The following is a 22,310-nucleotide window of genomic DNA, read 5'->3' on the forward strand; positions in this document are numbered from 1 at the left end:
TTGAGACAGAGTCTTGCTCTGTCACCCATACTGGAGTACAGTGGCGTGATCTCTGCTCACCGCAAGCTCCACCTCCTGGGTTCAAGCCATTCTTCTGCCTCAGCCTCCCGAGTAGCTGGGACTACAGGCGCCCGCCACCATGCCCAGCTAATTTTTTGTATTTTTAGTAGAGACGGGGTTTCACCATGTTGGCCAGGATGGTCTCGATCTCCTGACCTCGTGATCCACCCACCTTGGCCTCCCAAAGTGCTGGGATTACAGGCGTGAGCCACCGCACCTGGCCCCACTCTGTTCTTTTCACAAATATTATTCCTTCCTTGTTCTCACTGAGCATCCCAAATACACTTACTTTAAAGTCTTTTTTTCAGACTCTTTATTATTTTAATTTTCTCTGGAGTTAATTCACATTATAATTATTGATTTTTCTTTACTATTCTTAGCATAAGATGTCTTCATGGGCTTCAGAGTTTTGAATCTCAGGCTCATTTTGTGTTGAAAGACTTTGTCTCTCTTTCTCTCTTGGTACTCCCTTCCCCCATCTAGCAGTTTTGGGTGGCTCCATTTGATGCCTGGTCTGTGGTAAAGAAACATATATACACACACATATGTATATTATATATATACACACATACACATATATACATATATATATGTGTATATTTTGTTGTGTGTGTGTGTATATATATGTATATATGTGTATATATATTTTGTTGGTGGTTTGGAATCCTGACCCTCTTGGTCTATTTGTTAAACCAGGGGGCAGGAGATTAATAAGACTGTATCTGTGTTCTCCTTTGCCCCAGGGCCACACTTTCACATAAACTGTCACACCCCACCCCCATGAAATGACTGAATCCAATTTTCAGACTTTTTTTTTGACATACGGTGACTCCTCTGTCCCCCATCCCCTGGCTTCAAATAGGAAGCCTGGCTGTGTTCCCAGCCTTGGGTCCCTATTATGTCTCAGGTCCAGAGCCCGGCAGGCCCATGTCAATACTCAGAAGTTTGTGTTTCTGGACCATTGTGAAGTTTATCTTGTTTATCTTTTTCAGCCCACTTATATCCTTTCAATAGTTTCTTTGCATATTTTATTGTTCTGTGTTCACAGCCCAGACAGGCGCCTCAGGGCATGAATCATAGCTTCATCTGGATGAGCAGTCACATATTCTTCTCCTGTTTTTATTTTAAAAATTCCATTAATTTTTATTTTGCTCTATTTTTATGGGCTGCCATCTAATTTCCCCTTGGAAGTAAAGTGAAATACAGATAAATTATTTATTTCTTTAAATGTTTTATAATTTCTGAAACTGGGGTGCACCTTACATTCAATGCACCTGGGAATTTAAGATTTATGGTGTCAACCACACTTGGAATTGTGGCAGACACTTCACACATGTGCACAGTATCCAGGGGCCTAGAGAGACAGAGAGACAGATGGAGTGACTCCAAGGACTGGATGGCATTCCTCTGTGTATTTAGAAGAACTTGGAGGGATAGAAGGCTGCAGGCTCATTTCTGTTTTTGAAGTCATTGACTTCAGTCAAGGTTAACACAGCTCCTGCCCCCATCTGATTTGGAAGGTCTCATGGAAGAAGTTTAAGGACACAGTCTTCCTTATTTCCCTCTTGCTTCATGCTCTAGAAGTTTTCACCTGGTCACAAAGGGGGCACACTTTGGCACACTGGGGTACAAGTATCCTTTCCAAGTTCTGACACTGTAGTTGTAGGACCAGCCCAAACTGGGCCTACCCTGTTGATAACAAAATGTCAAGCTGCCTTTTAGGTAGAACAGAGCCCAAAACTGCAAGTCATGTAGCCTGGGCATGTGCCATAACAAAAGTTTTGACCTCTAACAATACCCAGAACCAGTGATTCCTCCCCTTAGAACCAAGAAGACTGGGACATGACCAGAGCTTGCACACCAGAACTCATTCACAAGCAAGGGGGTCCATCGGCCTGGAAGGTCTGGGGCTAAAATCTACTTTAACATACATTACCACATATGGTCAAATTTGAAGCCCTCCAATCAGATCCTGGAAAGTCAGCATTCCTAAATACTTTCTCTTGCCACCTGATCCCTTAAAACTTGCCCCACGCCTGAAATCAGGGAGATGGATTTGAGCCCACCTCCTCTCTCCTTGCTGGTCAGCTTTGCAATAAAGCTTTTCTTTTCTCAAAAGCTGGTGCCATATTTATTGGCTTCTGTGTGCATCAGGCAGCAAGACCACTTGCTCAGTAACAACATCCTCATGCCCTAATTCTCTTGAGTGGAAACTGTAGGTCTGAGTGAATCCAGCTCTTGCTGGGTATCGTTAACTGAAGAATGACGAAGTTCATAAACCTGGAAAGGAGAGTTTTATTTCTCATAAAAGGTTGCATCCTGCAGAGTGGCCGTTTGAATAGGCTGGGAAGTGTAGCCTCTGGCCAGAAGCCATAAACAGGCACTTCAAGGGTTGGAAGAGTAAGACAGGAATTTATGTTGAACAGGGTGGCCAAATATACATATTCAATAAGCTACAGGAGGAGTCATAAATATTTATGAGAAGAGAAATATGCACATGTGCAACTGAGCTTCATGCCCCTTCATGGGTAGCATCTACAAAAAATGGCAGTGTTAGCATGATCTGAGGGTGGAGTTTTCAGCCCTTTAACGTTAAAAGGTGAATCAGAGGATACAAAAGCTTTCACTGCACATCCTCCACAGCCTGGCCAGAACCACTCCAGGGTTGGTGGTCTCTTACCAGGAAAGAATGCTGGTCAGTTGTTGTGTGCCACAAAAAGGGAGGGGCAGTGTCAGATGGTTGGTTGGTATCAATGCTGAAGTCTTTCAAAGGGGCTTGTTTCTGTTTAACCCTTAGGGAAAAAAGCCTAATGGTGGTTATTGGTTATGGAGGGGGGGGCAGTTAATGAGGTGTGTCCAACCTCCCATTCCATCATGGCCAGGAACTTGGCTTCCCAGGTTTCTCTGGGGTCCCCTGGCCAAGAGGCGTCTGTTCAGTTCGTTGGGGGGCTTAAATGTTTATTTTTATTTCTCAGTATCTTTTCTCTCCAGCCATGCCAGTTTGAAACTGACCATGCAGAAGGATCACCTAGGTCAAGCTGGAAATCCAGACCCGGAATCAAACAGTTCTTACCCTTTGGCCACTGTATTAGTCTGTTTTCACGCTGCTGATAAAAACATACCCAAGACTGGGCCATTTACAAAAGAAAGAGGTTTACTGGACTTACAGTTCTGTGTGGCTGCGGAGGCTCACAATCATGGCAGATGGTGAAAGACACGGAGGAGCAAGTCAGGTCTTATATGGATGGCAGCAGGCAAAGAGAGAACTTGTGCAGGGAAACTTCCCTTTTTAAAACCATCAGATCTCTCGAGACTCACTGTCACAAGAAGAGCACAGGAAAGACCCACCCACATAATTCAATCACCTCCCACCAGGTTCCTCCCATGATGTGGGAATTGTGGGAGTTAGGACTCAAGATGAGATTTGGGTGGAGACACAGCCAAACCTTATCAGCCAGGTATCTTCACTCCTTGGTATTTACCCTGGGGAACCCAGCAGAGAAAGGGGTGGGGATTTATATACAAGTGTAGTTTATAAAAACTTTAGCATGGTAAACAAGGTAAGGATCTATCAAAAAGGGTATGGCTAAACACGTTGTGGAACAGGATTTCCATGGACCACAGGCATTAACTGAAAATCAAGCTTCTGAACTATCTTTAATAGGAAAATGCTCAAAATTCAATGTGCTACTATGGTTACAAAATATTCATAAAAATGAATATTTTGTAGAACATATCATAGAAAAATGACTGGATGGAACTACAGAAATATTACTATTTGCTTAGCTGGGTGTGCTGGCCTCTTCCTGTGGTCCCAGCTGCTGGGGAGGCTGAGGTGGGAGGATGACTTGAGCACAGGGTTCCAGGTGGAGGGAGCTATGATGGTGCTACTGCACTCCAGCCTGTGCAACAAAGTGAGACCTTGCCTTAAAAAAAGTAATATATATATACACACACACACACATATATGTACATTATATATATATATGTATTACTATTTGCTATCGTTAGGTGGAGGGAGTCTGAGTAGTATAAAGTTTTACTTCTCTGACATCATTTGTTACATTACATTTATATTGAAATCACAATAAGGGTCTGACGTGGTGGCTCAGGCCTGTAATCCCAGAACTTTGGGAGGCCAAGGCAGGTGGATCCCCTGAGGTCAGGAGTTCGAGACCGGCCAGGGCAACATGGTGAAACCCCATCTCTACTAAAAATACAAAAATTAGCCAGGCATGGCAGCACGTGCCTGTAATCCCAGCTACTTGGCTGGCTGAGGCAGAAGAATCGCTTGAACCCGGGAGGCAGAGGTTGCAGTGAGTCGAGATCGCACCACTGCACTCCAGCCTAGGCGAGAGCGAGACTCCGTCTCAAAAAAAAAAAAAAAAAAAATCACAATAAGAAGAACGGTAAATTATCAAAAAAAAAAAAAACCCCAATGACAACCACAGAAAGAGCCTTGCAAGCCCTCTTGGGAGGAATGGCTGAGAGAACACCAGCAACCCGCCCTAATGAAGACGCCTCAGCAACCACAATCTTCCCTGATTGGCAGCTGGGAAGGACTCGCAGCGACGCCCCGAGCCGGGGGAGGCGGGGACTTTGTGCGTCACTTCCGGAGGCGGGGCTACGGCCATCCCGAACGCGCGGGAGCAGGCGGTCTCCATGGCAACCAGTGGGGCCCGCCTGAGGCCCGCCCGCCGCCGCCACCGCGCCGGCCCCGCCCGCACAAAGGCCGCGCGGTGACCCGCCCTCTGCCGCGACCCCGGCCCCGCCCCGGCCCCGGGCCCTGCACCTGCCGGAGGCCGCCCGCCGCCATCGCCAGCGCCGTCGCCCGGCTGCGCTGACCGGGAAGCAGTTCTCCGAGGGCCGCGCGGTGACTCATCGGCCTGGCCGCGTCCCCCGCGCGGGCCATCTTGGTCACGGCCGGCGGCGGACGGAGCCGCGGAGGAACCGCGAGACCCCAGGTACGCGCGCCCCCGGCCCACTGCCCGGCCCGGCCCGGCCCCGCCACTGTGGTGGCCCCCAGGCCCGCGACCGCGGAGGAGCAGCCCCCTTTGTTCTCCCCCGGGCGGGCGCGGGGCGGGCGCCGCGGGGCTTTGTGCAGCCTCGCCGCCCACGCGCGGGCCCTCCACGCCGCCTCTCACCGTCCTGCCCGCTAGTCGCAATTGAAACCTTAAAAACATCTTTTCTTAATCCTCCAGGGCCCAGAGAAGTCCAGCCGCCCGTCCGGCTCCGTAGCCCGCGAAATCTGCAGTAAAGGAGCCGCGTGGGACCGGGGCTGAAGTCCCCAGGGCCTGCCCCCCGCCTGGCACGCGTGCCCCTCTCTTGGGCCCTCAGCTTGGGGGTCTCGCAGCGCCCTCGCGTTGTGCACCCCACGCTGCCGCCATTTCTACAGGGGCTCACCTGGTCACCACACCCCCTTGGCCCACCCGCGGATCTCAGTCCGTGGCTGACCTCTGGCCAGCATGGTGCAGCCGCAGACGTCCAAAGCTGAAAGCCCGGCCTCGGCAGCGTCTCCGAACGCCCAGATGGATGATGTTATTGACACCCTGACCTCCCTGCGCCTCACCAACTCAGCGCTGAGGCGGGAGGCCTCCACCCTGCGGGCAGAGAAGGCCAATCTCACCAACATGCTGGAGAGCGTGATGGCAGAGCTGACCTTGTTACGCACCAGGGCGCGGATCCCGGGGGCTCTGCAGATCACCCCGCCCATCTCTGCAATTACTTCAAACGGGACTCGACCCATGACCACACCTCCAACCTCTCTGCCCGAGCCCTTTTCCGGGGACCCAGGCCAGTTGGCGGGGTTCCTGATGCAGATGGACAGATTCATGATCTTCCAGGCCTCCCGCTTCCCGGGTGAGGCCGAGCGCGTGGCCTTCCTTGTGTCTCGACTGACTGGGGAGGCGGAGAAGTGGGCTATCCCGCACATGCAACCTGACAGCCCCTTGCGCAACAACTATCAGGGGTTCCTGGCAGAGTTGCGGAGAACCTACAAGTCTCCGCTCCGGCATGCGCGGCGCGCCCAGATCAGAAAGACTTCTGCCTCTAACAGGGCCGTGCGAGAGAGGCAGATGCTCTGCCGTCAGCTGGCCGCTGCGGGCACGGGGCCTTGCCCAGTGCATCCAGCTTCCAACGGGACTAGTCCAGCGCCAGCCCTGCCTGCCCAAGCACGGAATCTTTAAGAATCCGCCACCACTTGGTAGCGTCTGCAGCCACCCAGGTAGCATACGCTCTTTGCTGTGTAGAAGAAATGCCCATAGGACAGCATCGCCCCTGTTTGAAGACCTCCCGTCTTGCCTCTCCAGACGTGTTCCCCAAGGAGATCTTCCTTCCATCCCTCCTGGCGCCCTGGTTGCCCACCTTGCTGCGCTTCCTCTTATGTGCTAGCTTTGTACCTATCGCTCACTGCATGCTCACCTCCCTCTTGCTGGCATCCCGGGCTGTTTCAATGACTACCGCTCTGCTGCTTAGGCACAGGGCCTCTGCCGCACGCTGACAAACCACGAGGGCTGACCCCTCCCAGCCTGACTTGGTTCATGGAGGCTCCTACTCTGCCCTCTCCAAGCTCCCTTGGCGGCTCCCCACCTGGTTGCCCAGTTCCTATTGATGAGCTCTGGACAGAAAGATGCCAGTTTGGCCAGGCTGGTGGCTTGATGGGTGTACCTGGAGAGGGAGTCTGGCTTCCCACCCAAGATGCCTGCCAGCCCTGCCAGGGCCCAGTGCAGCAGGCAGGGCCTCTTCCGTGCTGTAGTGGTCGAGTGGTCACTGCTAGGAGTGTAGTTCTACCATTTCCAGGGGCCAGGTTCCACTCTGCATGTGAGTATGCAGTCTGGGAGGCCCCACTGCTCTCACTGGGAAGGACCCGTGTTGCGTCTCTGTTAATGCCTGGCTTCAGCTGCTGGTGTTCTGATCGAGCCAGAAGTTTGGGGAATCTGGAACTTGCCTGCTAAATAAGGTCATGGTGGACTCTCAGCCACTGGTCAAGTCTATCAGGCTGCAGGTTCCAGCACACTTGCACCTGAGGGCCATAGCAGGCTGAGGGTGGATACCAGTGACTCCCTTTGCTGCCCAGAATCTCCATGGGCAGTGCCACATCGGCTGATGCTCAGTCACTCCTGCTTCTGCACCCTGTCACTGTCTCAAGCCTTGCCCAGCTTGAGACCCGTTCCCATCTCCATTCAGGTGCCATGTGGCCTTCACTGCAGCCCTGCAGCTACTCACACACCATCTGTGGGTCTCCAAAGGCACCTTGTAGCGTGTCCTTCCCATGCCTGGGCAATCAGATGGGCTGCCTTTGTCCAAGAGAAAACAGACTCCCTTTGGGAAACATCCTTAAGTACTTAAGGCCAGGGAGTGTCTGCCTCTGGCAACCCAGCCAGGGTCTTGGTGGCATATGTAAAAGCAAAGAGCTGTGGACTGTCGTCGTCTTAGTGTGGTGACAATGCAGCACCGGCATGCATGTCCTGCTTCTGAAGGACCTGGTCCTTCCTCACAGAGGGGTGACCAAGAAATCATTTTGTGGCTGAGTTTGGCCATGCCCTTTGGATTGAGCTGTTCCGCCATATTTCAATGCCAAATGCAACATATTGACATGACCTCCTGGACCGTAGGGATTCTTGTCCTGGGCTCATCTGCCCCTGTCTGAAGGGTCCTGGCTTGACTGCAGAAGGACAACCTCCGCACCCACCTAAAGACATGTATGTGTCTTGGGACCCCAGAGGTTGGGTCCTTGGACCTGGCTTCTTAAGAGTTTTGATGATGCTGGGAAAAGTGACTGCGATTCTGAAGAACCGCTGCCTTGCAAGGGCAGGGACATTCAGTGGTTGCTGGGGTCCGCAGACTACTGCCACCCACTCATCATCAACTCTGTTAGCCCAATTGCCCTGCTGAACAACTGCCTGAATACAGGCTTTAGGTTCCCCTGGACTCCAGCCAAGGCTGTTCAGGTGGGACCATGGTGCTCTTTAAGTATGGACGGAGGGAGGACACAGTGGGGCCACCATTCCATGAATGGGAGGTGTACAGATTACTTTCTCTTTGTGCCCAGTTCTGTTCTGTCTCCAGCAGCTGTATTGGTAAGACTAGTACCTGCCAGGCAGAGGTGCCCCCAAGTGAAGGGGTACAGTGGCACCTGGGAAAAGGCATCTGGAAGGTTTCCGTGTGGCCCAGCCCAGCATGGAAGCAGGGTGGGAACTCTGCCGTGTCGCCAGCCCTGGCTCTACCCAAGTGGCTTGTTAAAAGCCATACCATGTCTGTGTCAGGCTTGTGCTGCTCCACACCCCAGAGCTGCCTAGGAAAGACCGTCCACACTCCCTGTGCACACCTGCAGCCGGGTCCTCTGCCTATGGGCACCCGATCCAAGCGGCTGCCCCACCTTCGTTTGGCTGGTGATTTGTGTTTTTTCTCTCGGTGCTTATGTGTGCGGGCTTGGGAGGAGTGCTGGTGTGCACTTAGGACCTTCTTGATAGCTCCCTGCACTTGGGAACATGGAGCAGATGAGAGAGGTCGGGGCTTGCCCTTCAACTTGAACTTGGAAGAAGCCCACATTGGAGAGGTGAGGACCCCGTGGTGGCTCTAGTGGAAGATACCTTAGTCTCCAGCTAAGGAGGATGAGGCGTAGCCCCAGAGGGAGACCTCAGTGACTGGGGATCAGGCTGAAGAACAAAGTGGGGGAAGGGAGTGCTTTGTACATATTTTGGGGTTATAATTTCTCTAAATTTTAGGAGAACAGGTATTGATTGGTAAAACGGACAGGCAGTAGTGTTCAACAGCGCATGTGAAGGCAAGTTCTCTTTTCCATGGTTGTGACATCTTTGGACTGTATTGTGACTGCTCTCTGGTCCACATGGTACCCCTCTGGTAAGTAAGCTTCATTGCATACCAGGGCATCACTGGAGATGGAAGTTAGTGAAGGGGTGACTCCGTGGCCTAGTATAGTGTGACCCTGGGACTAACTTAATGTCCTGAAACATTTTGGTGACTTCTAGGAAACAGCAAAGACCTATTTCATTGGCCCCAGGTAAGTATGTATTGATCAGTGAGGAGGAGTGGAAAACAAAACCCAGAAAGTGTGGCAGGACCAGCTCCTGTTGTCATGGCAGACAGAGCTGCCTTGGGTGGGCACCACCCTGGCAGTTCCAGCCTTTAGGGGAATGAAGGGATATGGGTTGAGCTAGGCATGTGCTGAGGTTAACTTAGGGAACAAGCCCTGGGACTGGATGAAAGGGCCTATGCTGCAGCCACCGACTGGGGGCAGAGCTCTGGGTGGAAGAGGGAAGAGATCCTAGCAGAGGCGCCTCCATCTACAACCACAGCCGTAAGGCTCATGGCACCTCTGCTTGGAGAGCACTGGTTTAGGGACTTAGAGAGGTAGGCACAAGGTGGGTCTCCTGGGGAAGGGAAGCAAGAGCAGACTGTTGGGCCAACAGGAGAAGCTCCCCAGAGTAGGGGAGAAGATTGGGGTGTATGGCCTTCCATGTGGAACAGACAGCCCGCGTGTCACTGTTTCTTGGGGACCTGAGGTTGGGTGGGGTGGCAGTCGGCACAGCACAGATGGGGTAGAGATGGGAGGAAACCCAGCTCCTCACTTAACGTGTGCCTCATGCCTTTGCATACACAAGCACCAAACCTACTAGGTCTTCTCATTATCTGTGTAAACCACATGTTAGATAAATTTTTGCAAGTAGAGGAAAGAAGGAAGTAAAACATCACATTTTGGTGTCTCTCAGGCTTTCCCCCCCACTATAGTTTCTTTGCATTTTGTTTTAACATAGTTTTGCTGCTGTCTTCTGTAATAATACAGTTCTGTGCAGCTATTTTAGCATATCGGGGGCATCTCCCCTTCTGATTACTAAATATTTTATTTTGGAGTGGCTGTGTACTCCTCCATCGACTAGATGGACCATCGTGCCAGTTGCCGATCACTAATGCTGTTACTGATTTTTCATTTATAAATTGATGAATATCTGTGCACAGGCTGTTTCCCAATGTCAAGTTATTTTTTTGGGGTAGACTCCCAGAGGTGGGATTCTTGAACTGAAGAATATGAAAACCTTTGAGGCTTTTACTGCATATTGACAAAATGGTTTCCAGAAACATTTGTATCCCCTTACACTGCCACCAGCAAGGATAAACATGTCCATCTTGCCCGTATTGGGAATTATCATCTGGCTAAATATTTGCTAATTTGATAATGAAAACATAGCATTGTGTTTCAGTTGGCATTTCACTGATTTCTAGCACGGTTGAGCATCTTTCATGTGAAGCGATTGTATTTCCTCTTTTGTGGATTGTCAGTGTCCTTTGCTGTATCTTCTGGGGTCTGATAAATTTCTATGAGCTCGGTATATATTAAAGATATTAACCTGGTGTGTGTCATATTTGCTGCAGCTGTTTCTGGGTTTTTACTTAGTGTGTGTGTTTTATCTTATTGAGATTTTGACATAGTCAGTCTGTCTCCACAGCACTGTGTCTGCTAGACAAGAACACAAGGCAGGCAGGTAGAGTTTGTCTGTGTTGTTCATGGCCGTAGCACTAGCACCTATGACAATGCCTGGCACGTGATAGGTACTCAGTACACATTTGTCGAATTAGTTACTCCAGTGGATCTGCAACGCCTTGGGATCCATGGCACGTGATAGGTACTCAGTACACGTTTGTTGAATTAGTTACTCCGATGGACCTGCAATGCCCTGGGACCCGCACATGGATCCAGCAGTCCGCACTGCAGAGCCCACAGGCCAAGGCCAGCTCTCACACATTTTGTATCAGGGCCCTCTTGCACTATCCAAACTCACTGAGGGCCTCAAAGAGCTTCTGCTTACATAGGTTTTATCCAACAATATTTACCATATTATAAATTTAAACAAAGTTTTAAAATAATTATTTGGAAAACAAAAACACAAATAACATTTTAAATAAAAAAACTATTTTCCAAAACAAAACATTAGTGAGGAGAAGCATTGAAGAAGACATTTTTGCAAATGCCTGTAAGGTCTGGCTGAATAGAAGACAGTGGGAGCCTCCTACCTGCTGTGCTTAACCTGCAAGAGCGCATATGCCATGGCGCCTCTGAAAGCCCCACTGCACCCATGAGATGACGTGGAAAAAGCATGTGATATTTTGGGATTCTTATGAAAACGGTTTTACCTCGTGGACCTCCAAAAGGCTCTTGCCCCACTTTGAGAACTGCTGGTCTAAAGAGAGACAAGGATCGGCAGTTCTGCAAACATCAGCAACTGTTCCTTCCATCGCTTTAAACTTCAGGTCTTTCTTCCCCCTCTAGATTAATACACAGTTATTTCTGGGATTAATGTGGCATGTCATGTGAGAGGAGGCTTTGAATAGACTGTCTTTCAAAGATTTAAACAAACACCCTGAGTCCCCTTATTAAAAATTATTTCTCTCCCTTGGTCACGTGTGTTGTTTCCTTCGCACACGGGGAAATCTTACCTACGGTGGGACCAACTTCCCCCCTGTTTATTCAGTCGATCCATTTGCCTTGCCCGGTACTTCCCTATTTTAGCTGATTTGGGTTTTATAATTTCTTTTTCTTTTTTTTTTGAGACCGAGTCTCTGTCGCCCAGGCTGGAGTCCAATGGTATGATCTTGGCTCACTGCAACCTCTGCCTCCTGGGTTCAAGTGATTCTCCTGTCTCAGGCCCCTGAGTAGCTAGGATTACAGGCACCAGCTGTCACTCCCAGCTTATTTATTTATTTATTTATTTATTTATTTGTATTTTTAGTAGAGACAGGATTTTGCCATGTTGACCAGGCTGGTCTTGAACTCCCGACCTCCGGTGATCCACGCCTCAGCCTCCTCCCAAAGTGCTGGGATTACAGGCGTTAGCCACTGCGCCCTGCCAGGTTTTACAATTTCTATTCATATCTAGTAGGACTCTCCCCCCTTCAGATTTTCTTAGCTGTTGTTACTAGATGAACTTGAAAACATTCTACGGTTTCCCCCAAACCCTGGTAACAGGTGCAGGGCCTGGAGAGGCATAAGCGCTTTGGTGAGTTGTGTGCAGGGTGCAGCGTGGGGGGCTCTGTGTAGGGACTCTGCAGTTGTGGGCTGCAGAGTGGAAGGCTCTCCTTCCACCCTGCAGAAAGCCTTGCCCTGAGGTTTCCCCCATGTGCTGCTCTGTGACTGGTGGCTGGTTTGGGAGTGGGAGTGAAAATCAGGGTCCCCCCTGGCTTGCCCATTGCCTAGTCAGTGTCTTCCTCTATGGAAAGGCCTGGAGTGTACGTAGTACCCTCCTGCCTGTCCCCACGTGGCTGATCTGAGAGGTTTACAAGGACCTGGCCTTGCAAGGTCTCTGCCTGACATGGGGGGTCTAGGGCTGAGCCCCCTCCCCATCCCACTGTCTGGCCCCTTTGAGGCAAGAGAACAGATTATGGGTAAGAGCTGGGCCTCCACTCTCTGGCTCTGTGATGCTTGCTCTCACTTTGTGTTCCCATGGGCCCAGCCTGGTGGAATTCCATCCTGTGGCCGTGGAGACTTTCTGGGGAGCCTCCTCTTCTCCATCCAGGGCATCCCCAGCTTGGCGTCTGGGCATCTTTCTTGCCTTACTCCTCTCTCCTGCCCCTGCTCCAGTGCCTGGACATCGTGGTCCTCAATGACTCTCAGGTCAGCCGGGCTCTCTGTCCCCACCACCACTGCCCACTGCAGGTCTGGGCAGCCGGCCTCCCTAACGGCTTCCTTTCTACTGCTCTTATTGTTCTGTTAAGAAGGATCCAGTGTTACTCCCCTTAGGACCCTTCCTGAGCAACCAGGCCGGGCGAGGGGTCCCGTGGCTGTGCTCCTGCCCTGACACCCTCAGGCTCACACCTAGTAAGTGATGGACTTATGCCGTTACTGAGCCTGTCTGTCTCCCCCAACAGACTATGCTCCTAGAGGGCAGGGCTGCTGTGTGAGTCACCTGCGTCCCTAGCACCTCGCCCAGAGCCCGGCGGAGAAGCTACCGGGTGTCTGTTTAGCGGCTGAGCAGAAGGACCACACATCAGAGCACAGCCGGAGTCTCGGGTCCATGTCATGCCAACCAGTCACATTGCAGCTGGCCACCAAGCAGAGCCGGAGACCCCAGCCAGCCGCACACCTGTGTTGTCCTATTTACTTTCCTTTCTTACAGAATGGGACAATATTCTACATGCTTAATATGTGATGAGAACTTGCCGAGGTCATGACATGGTCTTTGAGAATAGGATTTGTAAGTACATAATATCCCATCTCTGGACTGGCCATGCTTCACCCAAATGATCCCTTTGCTTTGGAAGTGTGTTGACAATTTTCGTCATAGAGAACAATGCTGTGAGAAGCATCCTGGTCGCTAAACAATTCTTTGGGCGTAGTTTTCTGCTGTCGGTATGATCCTATGGCGAGTCTCACAGGCTTCCTTCATAGTTACCGAGAGATTGTTGCTGATACATAGGAAAGATTAATGTTGTGTTTTTATTTGACTGCCTCACTGAACATTTAGTCGTTTGAGGGATGTTTCAGCTAATTCCACAGACTGACTGGGTTTCCACCAGAATCATCAGTTTCCAATTAACTGCAATAGTCTGCCCCTGCTATGGATGCCTTGGGCCATCTGGGTTTCCTGCCAGGACTAAAGGGTCTGTTCCCCTGCTCCTGGGAGTGCTGGCCATGAGAGGGCTCGGCTGGGGTCCCTTCTGAACCTTGCCCTTGAGCGAAGGCGCCACTTCACCCAAGGCCATGCGAGCCTCCTTTCTGTAGCAGTGCTCACCCTGGGCCTGGGGGACGCGGGACCACTGTGCAGAGCCAGCCGGATCCAGAGCTCTCCGTGGAACTCATGGAGACTGCAGACATCTCCAGTGCCAGTCCTTGGCCTCATGTCCCACATGTGTCCATCCTGAGAGCATTTTCCATAGCCTTCCCCGAGGCAGATCTCCAGGGAAGGTTACTGGCGACAGTCCCTTCCTTCCCTCCCTCCCTCCCTCCCTTCCCTTCCTTCCCTCCCTTGTTTTCCCCTCCCTCCCCTCCTACCCTTACCTCTCCCTTCCACCCTCCCCTCCCTTCCCCTCCCCTCCCTCCCCCTCTCCTCTCCTCTCCTCTCTTTTCCTTTGCAAAATTTTTGTGTAGAGACAGAGTCTCACTATGTTGCCCAGGCTGGTCTGTAATTCCTGGGCTCAAGTAATCCACCTGCCTCAGGCTTCTAAGGTGCTGGGATTACAGTTGTGAGCTGCTGCGCCCGGCTGTTTCCTTATTTAGACTTTCACCTGTACCTCCTCTTAGGTCACTTGTGGAACTTCCCCAGCACTGCTGTTGCCAGGACTGATGGGTGACACCCTCATCCTGCTCCCAACACTAACGGAAAGCAGAATCGGTGGGCTCCATGGGTGTTCCCTGTGTGGTCGACTGTGCGACTTGCTGATGAATCTATCTCAGTTCATCCTCATAACAACCCCACTTGACAGATGAGAAAATTGGCTTGGAGTGCTGAAGACAATTTTCTGGATCATGATTGAGTTTATACAGAAACCTCCCTCTTCAAGTCCATGCTCTCGAAGTGAATAACACCACACACACAGACACACACGAGAGATGTATGAATGGAGCATTTGAAAATAATGAAAGGATGTTTATATGGACCAGAAGTGAAAACATCTCCCCCAAACTAAAATGCAAGCAATAACTGGGAACCACGTGCTGTCTGCCCACGGGTGGGGGCTGGAAATCTTGTCAGAGTTTGTGGCCAGAAAAGGTTCACCCATGGCCAGGGACAGAAGCAAGTCGTTGACATGAGTCCAGGGTCCATCCTGCATGGCATGAGTGGTGTGCACAGTGCCCTGAAGAGAGGCCTCCTTGACCCTGTGTGCACTGGAGGACCAGGGTGGATACAACCGGGGGACCACAACACATAGACACACAGACCCCAGTTCAGGAAGGAGAGATGCCCTACAGGAGACAGCTGCAGGAACAAACAAAGCATGCAGGACAAAATAGCATTGCGACAGTCACCAGACCACATAGAGGAAGATTCTTGCAGGATAGAGATGATACAGCAACCTGAAGAGGACTTGAGAGTAGTTCTGTTTAAAATCATTATAGGAGGGTGAGCATGGTGGCTCATGCCTGTAATCCCAGTACTTTGGGAGGCCGAGGTGGGCAGATCACTTGAGGTCAGGAGTTCAAGACCAGCCTGGCCAACATGGGGAAACCCCGTCTGTACTAATAACACAAAAATTAGCCAGGTGTGGTGGTGTGTGTCTGTCATCCCAGCTACTCAGGAGGCTGAGGCAGGAGAATTGCTTGAACCCTGAAGGTGGAGGTTGCAGTGAGCTGTTGTGAATTATGTGTAACTAGTTTATTGAGGAATCTCAACTTGTTGGGAATATAAATAGACACAATTTTATATTCCTATTGCACTAGCCTGGGCGATAGAGTGAGACTCTGTCTCAATAAAATATAATAAAATAAATACAATCATAAAAGGAGAATGAGGAAGCCATCTCCATGAAATAAGAAGTAGAGATGGTGAAAGAACAGATGCCATCAGCCTCTGACCTTCCCCTTCCTCCCCGGCCCCTCCACATCCCTCATATGTCCCCATCATTAGGACTGAGCTTCCAGAATTTTCTGTTCTAGGAATCTGCCCTGTGCTTGCACCCCTCCTCCACCCTCCCCACCACCACCTTCTCGTGCAGTGGGATGGACTCCCTGCAGCCCACATTTCCACCCACAGCCAGGGTCCGCCTCACAATGGTTTTATCCGTCCTTCCTCATTTAACATTTCCTGATGAATGGAATTATTTAGCATTTATTGATTTAATTGAATTATAATGGTAATATGTAGGTATTACATACTTTTAAAACTATAAAATATGTGGAGAATAAAAATCATCTGTACTCCCACCACCCAGAAAATATTACAATTTCTGCATCTTCCTTTCTAGTCTATTTTAATTTGCAAATATGCACATGCACACACACATGTACACACATGCACACTCACATGTACACACATGCACACACACGTACACACATGCACACTCACATGTACACACATGCACACACACATGTACACACATGCACACTCACACATACATTCTTACAAATTGGGATCATTCCAGAGAGACTTTAGAATTAAACATAATTACATTAGAATTTTTATTAGCATTTAATCAATTCTATAAACTTCTTTGAAAAACAGACATCTTTGCAATGCTCAGTCATTTACTGTGGGAACAAGTGCCATCTCCCCGTTCATTTAAATCCTATTTCATGTCCTATTTCAAATCCTATTTCATACGAAGTTTGCAGTTTTATCCACATTGCGGTCATTTCTTCAAAGATTGTTGATATGCATGTCTGTTTCCTATTGCAAATGTAAAATAGTTTGCTTTTTTTTTTTTTTTTTTAAACCAAATGGGTTACTCATTGTTTACATTAGAGATATTGATTAAGGTATTATTTTCTTTTCTTTTTTTTTTTTTTGAGATGGACTCTCGCTCTCGTCACCCAGGCTGGAGTGCAGTAGTATGATCTTGGCTCACTGTAACCTCCACCTCCCGGGTTGAAGCAATTCTCCTGTCTCAGCCTCCTGAGTAGCTGGGACTACAGGCGCCCGCCACCACGCCCAGCTAGTCTTTGTATTTTCAGTAGACACGGGGTTTCTCCATGCTGGCCAGGCTCGTCTCAAACTCCTGACCTCAGGTGATCTGCCTGCCTGGGCCTCTCAAAGTGCTGGGATTACAGGCATGAGCCACCACACCTGGCCCAAGGTACTTTTTTCAATGTTGTCACCTGCAGTGGACTGAATGTTTGTGTTCCCTCAATATTTGTGTGTTGAAATCCTAGCCTCCAATGGGATGGCTTTAGGAGGTGGGCCTTTGGGAGGCGGTGAGATCATGTGGGTTGCACCCTCACGAATAGATACAGCAAGAGGACAATCGGTCATCGGCCTGCAACGTGGAAGCAGGTCTCACCAGACACTGAGTCTGCCATCACCTTTATCTTGAATGTCTCAGCCTTCAGGACTGTGAGAAGTAAATGTTTGTGGCTCAAGCCACCTAGTCTGTGGTACCTTGTTAGAGCAGCCCAAATGAGGAAACCATCACATCCTGAAATCTCAATTTTTTTTGTTTTTTTGAGACAAAGTCTCACTCTGTCTCCCAGGCTAGAGTGCAATGGCGCAATCTCAGCTCACTGCAACCTCCGCCTCCCGGATTCAAGCGATTCTCCTGCCTTAGCCTCCCAAGTAGCTGGGATTACAGGCGCCTGCCACCGCGCCCAGCTAATTTTTGTATTTTTAGTAGAGGCAGGGTTTCGCCATGTTGGCCAGGCTGGTGTTAAACTCCTGACCTCAGGGGATCCACCTGCCTCGGCCTCCCAAAGTGTTGGAATTACAGGCGTGAGGCACCATGCCTGGCCTGAAATCTCAATATTTTTTATAAGTTGTAAAGTTGATTATTTTCCATACCTCTTGCACATAATGGTATTTTCATGACTGTGATATTTTGTCATTTTATTTTCTTCTCTCACGGCATTGGTGGAGGTCCGCAGGAGGTCCTTGCAGGCTTGCACTGCCCTGCTGGTTATCACTGCTGGTGACTCATGCAGCCGGCCTGCTGATGCCCTGACCTGGCCCATTCAGTTCGGTGTCCAGAGGGCTCTGCTGCGGGCCCAGGGGAAGGGAACCCACGGACCTTCCTCTGTGGAACTGTGGCTGCTTTCCCCCTTCCTCACCCCATTCTTCATCTGCCCTAGCCTGTGAAGGGAACTCCTCGTGCCTGGGCAGGCTAATGGGTGCTGGGGAGCTGGGGAGCTGGCTCACGCTCTGAGTGCGCTTCCCTGGCCTGTCCTGTGCCCCATCACCAGCCTCGCTCTGTGATCTTTGCCCTGGTGCACTGGGCGGTACCACCTCACCACCTCTTTCAGTGGCCCTTCCGTGTGTCCCAAAACTTCTGGATTTCAAATGTTACTGTGCTCACAGAAACCTGATGGTTACACACCAACCACCACCACCACAACAAAATAATGAGTAGAAACTGCCAACTCCCTCAGATCAGGTCACAGCATTTTCAGAAACAGCAGAACCCATGTGACTTACCCGTGGCTCTCCGAGAGCCATCTTAGTCACAGGACACCTGCCAAAGCCTCCGCCCACCTTTCAAGAAAAGCGATGTATTTTCTAGTTATACATATATAGCAGGATATTGAGTTGGGCTTTTTCTGTTGGCCCCAAATTATAGCGAAGCCCTGAAGCTGAGAACGCAATGCAGTAAACAGGCTGTATTCTGAACCTGGAATGCTGTCCACAGGCCATCAGCTACCGCACTTGAAGGGAATTCCTAGACCTGCCATTCTCCCAGAACACAAATGTTGCACAAACAGACTGGTTCTTTATCAATCCCGTTTTCTCTTCTTCCTGGGCAAAAAGCTCAATGACATCTCTCCGCCCACTCAATGACAAGGTGTGGCTCCATGCTTAGACTCTAGCCAATGGAATGTCGGTGGGGATCCCGTCCCTCCCACTGGCTGGATTCAAGCTAATGGGCAGGGTGACCTTGGAAACAGGCAGCGAAGGCGACAGGTTCGTGCAATGAGGAGGCCTGGGCCCCGAGTTACTGGCTGGAGGAGGACCTCCATCTGCTCAGTAGCATGCACTGTGGACGTCCCCTGAAGGAGACAGAAACACCAGCTCTGGCCGGGCACGGTGGCTCACGCCTGTAATCCCAGCACTTAGCGAGGCCGAAGTGGGTGGATCACTTGAGACCAGGAGTTTGAGACCAGCTTGGCCAACATGGAGAAACCCTGTCTCTACTAAAAATACAAAAATTAGCCAGACGTGGTGGTGGGTGCCTGTAATCCCAGCTACTCGGGAGGCTGAGGCAGGAGAATCACTTGAACCTTGGAGGTGGACACTGCAATGAGCCAAGATCACGCCACTAAATGTCCAGTCCTTGGGTGACAGAAGATGGGACTGTGGGAGTGATCTGCCCGGGGGCTACCATGAGGCTTGGTGGTAAGTGCTGTTTTCTCCTTCATGGGAGAAAGCTAGGGGAGAGCGGGCTTTGAGAACTTCATGTAGGTTGAAGGCACCTCTGAGACAGGGACAGGTGCATTCTGGTCATGTCTGGTTGGCCAGTGGACTCGCCACCTGCCTTCATCCCATGAATCATGGGTTAAGGGACTCAGAAGGAGAGGAGGTTTCCCATTCAAGGGGAGTCAGCATCAACCCCTTTAGCTTCCTGTTTCCAGAATGTATGGAAGCTGGATCCCCACCTGCTGGTGCCTGCTGCCCCCAGGAAGGTGGATGAGACAGGGAACCACGGTGTTGTGGGATCCCCATGGTGGGGAGCACACAAGAATGCATGCATCAGAGCACTGTGGTGTGACCGCCACCAGCCAGGGCCAGCCAGGAGAGGAGGGCAGGTGACATCACGGACCAGAGCCGCCTGGGAGGGCCCAGGTGGGAGCTGAAGTCTTCTCATGCTCAGCGGTGGATGGGAAAGTGGGAGAGGCCACCACCCTTCCAGGGCCCTCTCCCTGCGCCCTCTCTAAGCCGTCCCAACACGTGAATAAACACAGCCTGGTGAGGGCAACAGTTTCGTTGAGTCCAGAGGGGACCTTCCCCACTCCTCCAAGCCACCAGAGCCACAGAGAACTCTGACCACAAGACTTGAATTGTGTTTGAGCTGAACATTCTTTAGAAATAGACAGGGCTTAGTCTTAAACACCAAGAGGCTGTTCTAAAGATGAAAATGAGAAGAAAACCTTGGAATCTGGCCAAGATGTCATTAAGGGACCTCCTACCTAGCAGGAAAGAGGGCTTCAACAGATCCTGTATGGATTGGGGTTGGGGAGAAATAAAATTGCATCTATTTATAGTCTCAACAAGTTGAGGTTCCTCAATAAACTAGTTACACATAATTCACTTAAATTATGAAAAACACAAACAGCAAAGCTATTAAACTACTAAACAGGAAAAGAAAACACTGGTGCCGTCAGTGCTAAAGGAGCTTTTAGGGCATGGAAAGTGTAGTGTCAGAACAATGCTACCCTTAGCACGCCAGCTACCTGGAGCGGTCTAGAAGAAACTTTTGTATCTGAATGAGAAAAACAGCTTGAATAATGCACTGTACTCCAGCCTGGGTGATAAGGGCAAGACTGTCTCAAAAAGAAAAAAGAAAGAAATGTATCTTGTGTGGAAAGCATGTAGATGATAAGAACATACAGCTCTTGTCCCACTTTATTTCTCCATTTACTGGATGCATTTATGGAAGGTACATTACAGGTCTTTGTGGGAAGAAACAGAAAGAAATCACAAAACAATTAAGAGAGCTCAAATCATGGGATTTATGCCAGCTACATACGAGGATCTGCATATCTGAAGGACCCGAAAGTTAGTAATATCAGATGTTGGGAATAAATTCTATCACATTACCACCAACAAACTTATTTTGTAGTTAAAAAAAAATGCAGATGGGATCTTGCTGTGTTGCCCAGGTTGGTCTCAAACTCCTGACCTTAAGCAATCCTCACACCCAGGCCTCCCAAAGTGCTGGGATTACAGGTGTGAGCCATCACGCCCAGCCTCAAGTTTCATTTATTTTCTTTCTTTTTTTTCGAGATGGAGTTTTGCTCTTGTCGCCCAGGCTAGGGTGCAATGGCGTGATCTCGGCTCACTGCAACCTCTACCTCCCGGGTTCAAGCAATTCTCCTGCCTCTGTCTCCCAAGTAGCTGGGATTACAGGTGCCCACCACCACGCCTGGCTAATTTTTGTATTTTTAGTAGAGATGGGGTTTCACCATGTTGGCCAGGCTGGTCTCGAACGCCTGACCTCAGATGATCCACCCACCTCGGCCTCCCAAAGTGCTGGGATTACAGGCATGAGTCACTGCACCTGGTCCTCAAGTTTCTTAAGATGAAAACTATCTTCTGTTTCTATTCCCCAGAAGCTATGGATCTTCGTGGACCTTAGGAGGATTTCCTGCCCTTCCCCCAGTGGCCTGGAGCTCTTGTTTTTATATAAGTAAAGGGTCTGGGAAAAGGTGTTGTTTTTCGTGTCTGTGTGTCAAAAAAGGGGCAGCTTTTGATGCTGTCCTGCCCTGTCTCCAATATATCCAGTGAGCACTCAGAGGATGGGAAGAGTTTGTAGGGAACTGAGGTGACCTTCGCTAGCATCTGGGCTTCCAGTTATTCCAGAAGGTCACAGTATCCCATATTCAGCCCATAAGAATTTGTTACTATTTTAACCATTGTTCTTTGCCTGTCTTTCCAGCAGCCCTATGTTTTCTCCTTGCTTCGCTAACAACGCCACAATTCATGTGCCTTGTCTTCTCTCTCCTCAGTGGGTCTGGGCACTATTTGGAATTCACTTCCTTGTAATCTTAGCTCTCTCGTGGGCTCAAGAAAAATTCTGATTTTGTAGCTTACGCAGACTTTACTCACCGTTAGGTTGTGAGTGGTGTTTTTTTGTGGCCTTCTACATCCGAAGCCTCAGCTGACTTAAAAAAAAAAATTAAGAGGCTGGGTGTGGTGGCTTATGCCTGTAATCCCAGCACTTTGAGAGGCCGAGGTGGGTGGATCACATGAGGTCAGGAGTTTGAGACCAGCCTGGCCAACATGGTGAAATCCTGTCTCCACTAAAAATACAAAAAATTACTCGGGTGTGGTGGTGGGCGCTTGTAATCCCAGCTACTCGGGTAGCTGAGGCAGGAGGATCGCTTGAACCCGGGAGGTGGAGCTTGCAGTCAGCTGAGATCACACCACTGCATTCCAGCCTGGGTGACAGAGCGAGGCTCTGTCTCAAAAAAAAAAAAAAAAAAAAGCAATACAGTATAGCAACTATTTACATAGCATTGACATGGCATCAGGTATTATAAGTAATCTAGAGAAGATTTAAAGTACACCGGAGGGTGTGTTATATGCAGATCCTGCACCGTTAAGTAAGGGACCTGAGCATCTTTGGATTCTGTGGGGGTGGAGGTGTGTGCTGGAACCAATCCTGTAGATACCAAGGGAAGATTGCACTGCATGTCAATACACACGTCCGTTGAAGGCCGTGCTCACTCACGTGGCTGTGCAACCGCAGTGTCACCGCGGAGAGGAAGTGCTCTCTGACATTGGTCTCGTCCTAGTTTCAACCCTGTTCCACAATCAAGTTTTGTATTTTCCTTCAAACAGGTCTTATACATCTCTTGTTATAGCTACTTAGTTTAATTTCATCACATTTACCTTTACAGTCTCTATCTGACTTGTGCTGGGTTTTGTCCTTCTTTTTTC

The 22,310-nt window shown here is 49.8% G+C and overlaps 1 protein-coding gene and 1 long non-coding RNA gene across 2 annotated transcripts; one reads left to right on the plus strand and one right to left on the minus strand.

Moving 5' to 3' along the window:
• Window positions 1–207: 207 nt before the first annotated feature.
• On the minus strand, window positions 208–4,254 carry LOC116270723. The gene is made up of 3 exons (XR_004178886.1): window positions 3,836–4,254; window positions 3,228–3,326; window positions 208–2,852 (listed from the first exon to the last, which is right to left on the minus strand). It is a non-coding gene; the product is annotated as an uncharacterized LOC116270723 (long non-coding RNA).
• Window positions 4,255–4,790: 536 nt separating this feature from the next.
• RTL6 (retrotransposon Gag like 6) lies at window positions 4,791–10,442 on the plus strand. Its single transcript, XM_003905683.5, has 2 exons — window positions 4,791–5,024; window positions 5,262–10,442. Exon 2 carries the CDS (start codon window positions 5,526–5,528, stop codon window positions 6,243–6,245), a length of 720 nt encoding a protein of 239 aa, XP_003905732.1. The 5' UTR covers window positions 4,791–5,024; window positions 5,262–5,525; the 3' UTR covers window positions 6,246–10,442.
• The last annotated feature ends 11,868 nt before the right edge of the window (window positions 10,443–22,310 follow it).

The sequence above is a fragment of the Papio anubis genome, chromosome 16, assembly GCF_008728515.1.
Source record: "Papio anubis isolate 15944 chromosome 16, Panubis1.0, whole genome shotgun sequence".
In the NCBI taxonomy this organism is placed as follows: domain Eukaryota; kingdom Metazoa; phylum Chordata; class Mammalia; order Primates; family Cercopithecidae; genus Papio; species Papio anubis.